The sequence below is a fragment of the Apostichopus japonicus genome, chromosome 11 (assembly GCF_037975245.1).
Source record: "Apostichopus japonicus isolate 1M-3 chromosome 11, ASM3797524v1, whole genome shotgun sequence".
Lineage (NCBI taxonomy): Eukaryota > Metazoa > Echinodermata > Holothuroidea > Aspidochirotida > Stichopodidae > Apostichopus > Apostichopus japonicus.
The window spans coordinates 15479234-15486489 of NC_092571.1; the positions used below are offsets into that span (position 1 = coordinate 15479234).

The 7256-nt window shown below is 37.1% G+C and overlaps 2 protein-coding genes across 3 annotated transcripts; one reads left to right on the forward strand and one right to left on the reverse strand.

The window, feature by feature from the left end:
- Positions 1-127: 127 nt before the first annotated feature.
- LOC139976057 (cytochrome b5 domain-containing protein 1-like) lies at positions 128-3022 on the reverse strand. Its single transcript, XM_071984465.1, has 4 exons — positions 2752-3022; positions 1681-1757; positions 1216-1434; positions 128-591 (listed from the first exon to the last, which is right to left on the reverse strand). The coding sequence occupies exons 1-4, from the start codon at positions 2867-2869 to the stop codon at positions 361-363; spliced, it is 645 nt and encodes a 214-aa protein (XP_071840566.1). The 5' UTR covers positions 2870-3022; the 3' UTR covers positions 128-360.
- Positions 3023-3178: 156 nt separating this feature from the next.
- LOC139976060 (N-alpha-acetyltransferase 38, NatC auxiliary subunit-like) lies at positions 3179-6958 on the forward strand. Of its 2 annotated transcripts, none has more exons than XM_071984472.1 (3): positions 3179-3438; positions 4719-4989; positions 5473-6958. In XM_071984472.1, exons 1-3 carry the CDS (start codon positions 3433-3435, stop codon positions 5565-5567), a joined length of 372 nt encoding a protein of 123 aa, XP_071840573.1. In that variant the 5' UTR covers positions 3179-3432; the 3' UTR covers positions 5568-6958. The 2 variants fall into 2 exon arrangements, with proteins under 2 accessions (XP_071840573.1, XP_071840572.1); XM_071984471.1 differs by having other exon boundaries at positions 3182-3438; positions 4716-4989.
- The last annotated feature ends 298 nt before the right edge of the window (positions 6959-7256 follow it).

A 7256-nucleotide genomic window follows, 5' to 3' on the forward strand; every position in this document is an offset into this window, starting at 1 on the left:
GAAACGTTCAAAACTGTTTTACTGAGAAGCATTTATAGGAAGTCACAATCGATGTGAGTAACTCTTTTATAGTTTTCTGTCAGACAATTGTTACTCATTATGAACAATATTAATTTCAAATATATTCTTGACAATTCTGGAGCACCAGCATCGTATCACCATCATGTGACCACCGGTTGATAACGATGAATGGTAACATGACATATGGGATCCTGGGACACCCAATTTTTTTCTCAAACCCGTAACAGATTGACGCTCACCACGTTCTGACACATCAGCCGTAGCATAGTTCACAAGTTGACAAAGTAAAACAGTCTACCATATTGAATATTTTCGGAGGTTAGTTTTTAAGCTCTTTAATCATGCCTCTGTGAGATCATCATTAAAATAAAGATGTAGAGCCGGTAGAAAGTCGTTATCGTTCATACTCAGTTCGTAGAATTCTTCGTCCTCATCTTTGACACTGTTTTCTTCAAGAGTTTTATGCATTTCAAGATTGTTGCCATCGTATTTCCACGTGTAGCTAGGAGCGTGAGCGTTCCACTTCAAATATCGTAACAGGATCTCATCCATAATTTCCTCCGAGCAGACCTGGAAGAACAAAATAGTATGAAGGAAAAACAAGACATGAAAGAGGTTCATGTAGCTGTCTCACCTAAAGTACACGTGAAGGATCGTTGGCAGAAAAAATATTGGTTTTTTTTTCTTTTAATCAGGATCGTTGGCAGAAAAAATATTGGTGCATTTTTGTTTTAATCAATTCTTGTCATGTAACATTTTGTACTGTCCAAGTAAGAGAAAAAATTACACCACCGTGACCACCTTGCAAGAAGGTTGCCCGACCATTGCTTTTAACTCAACTGTTGAAATGGCAAGTCTCTGGTTGTACAATTATGCTCCTAAACAACACATTGTGTCCTTAAATTTGCTAAGGTCCACTGGCCTATTACAATCTTCAACATGATACACATTTTATCTGTTCTTGTAACATTAAACAGTTGTTTTTGTTCCCTAATATTTGTCCCCTAAGTTGCCAGGCTTAAGTGGTAAATGCTGACTCTGATCCATAAAAAGAATATGTTGTCTATTTGTCAACTTTAATAAACTTGTAACAGGGGTTCAATACTTTCACTTTGACTATTGAGTGGATTTTTTTTATTAACAAAGTAAGCTTTCTAAATTTATACAAGATACAGAACATTCATTTATTCATACCTCAATGACTTGTTCTTGCGATGTCAGAGTATTGATGATTTTTATTCTCCGGGTCTTGCCCGATAAGATGCCAATGCAGTAGGCGTCATCTTTCCACCATGGTCTACCAAAATCATTTGCCCAATCAGCCCTAGGACATGGAGGAGGAATGTGAACAAATCTTCCAAGTGGTGTGTAAGGGAATATACAACCAGTTTTGGGATCTACATGGGTACGAATCTGTGAAAAAAGAAGATTAAATTTGCAGGTCTCAGATTACAAGTCATTAACACTTAGCCTTTGTATTTACCCATGGCAAGAAGAGAACATGTGCCAACCTTATGACAGTCCACATAGGTCCTTAAAAGATAGGTCTCCAAGAGAGTTCATGAAACATGAATGCACTGTACATGACAACAGATTTTACATTGCAAACACAACAATTCGGTTGTTTTAAGCAATATAAGCCTAGACCTAGATACTTACATCATTTGTTTTCTTGTCAAACCAGTGGCTGATATCCTTCCCTGCTGAGGCAACAATTGGCTTGAGCAGGACATTTCCTAAAAGAAATTAGTAAAGACTTAGTCTTATGTATTCAGAGTAATGCTAGGCTAGGCTTGATTGTGCTACTGGAAGTTGTGAGGATTAAAGCACATGATAGCCATACATACTTTCAAGACCACAAGTTATAAATATAAGATTGATCTTGCCTAGCCTACATATGAAATGGGTGTTGCTCAATTTTTAACGTTATTATCGTCTCCTCCCATTTGAGAAATTTGGTAAAATGGAGGGTGCTGAACAAGGTAAATGCATGGTGCTTGTCTAATTTTTGAAACGATGTTGAGGGTTTTTGTACAGTTTGGGTTGTATAGTAAAGGCTTCATAATTGACGCACCTTCGTAATTGACGCACCTTCAAATATTACTGGCAACGATACAGCTGGCAACTTCAACTTTTTGCAGCGAAGCAGAGTTACATATTTCATGAGTTTGAATCCATTTCAGCTTTGCGCTGATCAATTTGTGTTTTTTTTAAGCTTTTAACACCCCTCCCCCAATTTTGCACATATTTTGGGGATTGGAAATCTTACTCCCTAAAAACCAATATTACCACAGCATGATACCACTATACTCTCTGGGACCTGACCTGTCTGAGCTTAGGCGCTCAGAGCATAGCAAACAGCATTCTGAGTCAATTGATGTATCAAAGTGGCTATTCTTACGACTATTCGTAAGAATAATTTCCGATTACGCATGCGCAGTTGCTATTTTTATGACAGGCGTACTATCTTTACGACCAGGAGTAACAATAATTTTCGGTTAGGGTTAGGATTGGGGTTTAGGGTTAAAGTTAGGGTTAGGGTTACAGCTACTACATGCGCAGTTGCTTTATTTACTTTACTGCGCTTGAATTCGCCTAAGAATAGTTTATAAATAATTGTTACGGCTAGTCGTAAGAATAGCCACGGCCTTGATGTATACTTACACAAAAGTTACAGTTAGCTTATCGAGGAATGTGTCAATTTGTGACAGTGCTTTGTATTAATCTTACCACTGTACTTTTCACATAGCGGCGTTAGATCGTAAACTTTTCCCAAAAATGAAACCCAGATATCCTTCAGGGTATTGTGTACAGCCACTTCATTTGGTGTGTAATACTTTGGGCGCATTTTGTCAGACTGTGTCTCCGCCGACGATTCAAACTTGTCACTATCTTTCTTCTTTCTAATGTTCTAGTTATTTCGCTTCACTTTGATTGAACATACGCTGCGTCTAAAGTAACAAACCCACTAGGCTACAACCCTTTTGTATAAGCTGTTGCCATTTGCGCGACACTCAACCTCCAATTATCATTGCTCAGACAGATGTCCATTAGCTTTGGGGCAAGCTGGTTGTTGCTAAGAAACATACTTCAACTTTGACCTAGTTCTTAACGCGGGTGCAGGATAATAATATGCGTACGAAGTGATCTCATGCCATAGTTATTCTTCATTCCATGTAGGGCATACACCGATAGCCTTGGGGAAACAGAATGTGTCCGTGAAGTTTGGTTGTTACAAGTACAATCCAATCTCCAACTCACAATAACCAGCCCAGAGTCAACTCTTTCGCTGGAAGGGAAGCACAACCGCAGTGGTCCTACCCGGCATTACCTCAAATTCGGTGTCTCTCTGTAGTGTAGCTGTAACTTGTGTAAGCTAGCCTATCCAAGGCCTAGCCTACGTTCAGAATAATGGAGGTACAGACTTAACTGAGGGAGATAGGCCTTCTTAATAAATATTGTCCAAAACGTGCAAGTGATAAAATAAAGTTAGGCCTAACTGATACTTCTGATTATGAAATAAGGTGTTTTATTAAACTCTCTTACCATAGTAGTATGGTGGTGTACAGTAATTTTGCGTGTTCCCGAACTTTGTGTTGTGTTATACATATGTAGCTACACTGATACTTGACATACAGGGCCGTGTCATTCCGTCATCGGTACATTCTGCCATCGGTACCATCCGCCATAGAAAATATGCTCTTTCCGCCATTGAAAAAGTGCCATTCTGCTATGTTACCCTGATGGTGGTAAAGTAAATTGTATGGCAGAAAAAGCATGTCATTGTGGGTGCACTGTAAGCCTATATTCACTGTTTATTGCTTCGCTTAACACTCCCTAGGCCCGCAAAATCCAAAAAAATCTGTCATTTAAATCAACAATCAGAATCGGTCTGTTTAATAAACAATCAACCTAAATTAATTTGATTTATTCAACCAACTATAAATATATTTGAAGGCAGTGTACCGACTCGAACTTACAGTTAAAACTATTCAATCAGCATGTTCATTAAAGACTGTGTATCTATACCCCAATCTTGTCTTAACTACAATTCAGTCTATCCTGCGAACAGTCACATTTGAAGACGGTGTACCTATCCTTCCACGCGAATCAAAAAAAGTTTCACTGATACAAGGAGTGTGTCAAATCCATTCCTAACATGTACCATTCGCCATAGGTTTCGAGCCTTTCCGCCATGGTGGATAGGATTGTAACCTATGGCGGAATGGTATGGCGGTATGTACCTATTGCAGAATGGCACTGGAACCTTAATAGACACTGTAGTTGCCCTGTTCATGAGCCAAAGTTTTACCACTTTTACAATCGCAATTTTAAGCTACAAATCCTTAAAAATATCACGAAGTAGCCACAGTGAAATTAAGGAACATCAATTTTGTACTTAGCTACACTTTCAAGGATTATTCCACATTCTGCACTTAACAGAATATTGTAATCTTCAATGCATATCCAAAATTATGGAAATTTTCCTTGCTTGCAATTATAATTTTTTCCATTTTTGGTGAAATCTGGTCAAACCATTGATGAAATCGCATAGCTAAAGGATAGCACTAAATCACTGGACTAAATCAATTAAAAGAACATTGATGATGTTACTATCACAGTTTATGGTATACATACCATCATACTTGTTATACTCCATTTTGTTTGTTTTTATTTCTGTTGTCGTTACGTAGCAGCAGGAGCAAAATTCTGGAAGTGATCCTGTTAGTGATGTCATATCAAGTGAAAATTCAGAGACTGCATCAGCTACAGAGTCCACCACTATTTCCACACAGAACTCTTCAATATCTGAAGAATCCCAATCACGTAAAACCCTCGAAGGGTGGTTGAATCGCTTTATGAGAATCAAGATGACGGACGGGCGAATTCTAGTTGGTGCTTTTGTTTGTACAGATAGAGACCGGAACATCATCCTTGGCTCCTGTGATGAATATGTAAATGCTCAAGGTGGGATCATTTTTCTGCTACTTTGGTTCTTTCTTATTGATCCTACAAAACCTTGAAAGAATTTGGACCATCCATTTAAAGACCAGTGATTAATGGATAATTTACATTTTAGCCAATTTTAGCTAAGTACTACAAAAGAGATGAATTTATGCAAGTTACACAAAAATACCATATGACAGCTTTCAAGTATTTCTCCTTCCCAAATGGTCGGTATCCAGCATTGCTATACATTTATGGCAGTAACAATTGCTGCCCAGATTCTTATATGTAAATTAGACATGGCTTGATATATTGTAATAAATTTTATTTTATGTTCAGCGTACATCTTGGTATAGTGGACAATATAACATCACAAGTGCAATGAATGAGTTCTTTGCAGAGAAGGATTATACAAGTTCACATGTAATAAGTAGGGAGCAAAAAGCTTTCATTTTTATCTACTGATAAATGAAATTGTTTTTTGTTTTTGTTTTTGCTTTTTAGACTTGGATGATAAGGAGGAACCAAGGGTACTAGGTCTTGCGATGGTGCCTGGACAACATATTTTATCCATTGAAATTGACGACCCCGAGCGGTAGCATCGTTCCACTTGGTGTCTAGTTCATCTGAAATTTAAAAAAGCTTCAGACATGAGGGTAGAAGTGAGCTCTCAAGCTATGTCACAGCAAGCTGCGACGATACAGAAGCAACAGAAGGCAGCCGTAACCCTCTGTCACTGAAAGAAGTTGCAGCAGATAAAAAATGTGAATTCTTGTCTGCTCCATAATGACTGACAAAGAGTCTTTAGTGGGTCTGATATTTAGCTGATATGGCAAGCAGTCTGCATCTTTGGATTTTCAAACTCATATGAGGAAGGAAGGAAAAAAGAATGATCAATCATGTTTTGATATAAAAGCATTAATTCTTTAAATAACTGAATACTGAGTCCGTAAAGAACGAAGACAAGAAAAATCTAGATTAGTTCAAGTAGCCACCAAGTAGATCAAGGTATTGATTTATTTAGGCTGTGAATATGCACAGGTTAAGAGCTAGTTTTGTTTCTTTTTAAGTTATTTCTGTGGACTGCCAGCAGCTCCAATATGCACATGATTGTTGCATTAACTTACAATATGAGTTGACTTTGATAACACTCACCTATTCAGTTTTCACAGCTGTCTTGGTTTACAGTTTTTTTCCCTTAAATTAGCTATGTATGATGTCATATGATAAGATTATTTAAGGTTTTTAAGTTTGCGTAAATTTGTTTATGTAATAAAACCCACTCTTTCACCCTCTGTTTGCGTTCTAAAGATTTTCAAAAACTTGTGGTCTACATTCTTAAAGGTCATCTGTATCTCCTTCTTCCCCTGCCTCCCCCCTCCTCCCCCCAAAAAGCAATATGCTAGAAAGTCAAATAATGGTCATCATGTACTATCATAACATTTGTTCCCTTCTTAGATATTTAATTTGTCTAATGTTAACCCTCTTATATTCCTGTTAAAAAAAAAAAACTTAATTCATTTTCACCAGCCTAAGTTTAGGGGCAATAGTGATCACCTTTAAAAAATGGCACAAAATTAATTTTTAGATTGTAGACTGTCCAACACTACTACAATGACCCTCTAAACAGCTGAACTTAACAAATGAAGGTGACTAGATTATATAATCTAATACACAGAACATTAGGTTAGTCTTTTAGGTACATTACAAAACTCAATGTGGGAAAAAGAGGGACTTTTATGGCCTGAAATGACATGTTATAAATATGTTGCAAATTTGTCGAGGACAAGGACAAATGGTGTTGAATGGCATCCAATGCTGCTATGTTGTTAAGTTAAAATGAAAATATTTTGGTTGAATTAATATTCACAAAACAATGCATTAAAAATAAGGTCTGCACTTTTGCCGTTAAAGGAGCATTCAAGAGACTTGCCATATTTTACAGTTGAATGTCTTGAAAACTGGAATAGATTTATAGAAACATTACTAACACTCAATGTATTGCTTTTTATTCAGTCTGCCCATTTTTTTTTAATGATTTCATTTCAGCTGTGTCCCTAAGAGGTTCATTTCTTGAGTTTTTGATTGGGACTAAGTGTAATGACAATAAAGAAGGATTACCATATTTCTTTTGTTGAAAAGTGGGACATTGTGTTATTACTAATTTAGATTAGTTGCATGGAGTTAGGGAAAAAGAAAATCGGAGGGGTTTTTCATCCTCCAGGACAATATGCTATATTTTAATAAACCATTATATCTGTTGCCGGTCAAGATACTGCAGGAAATTT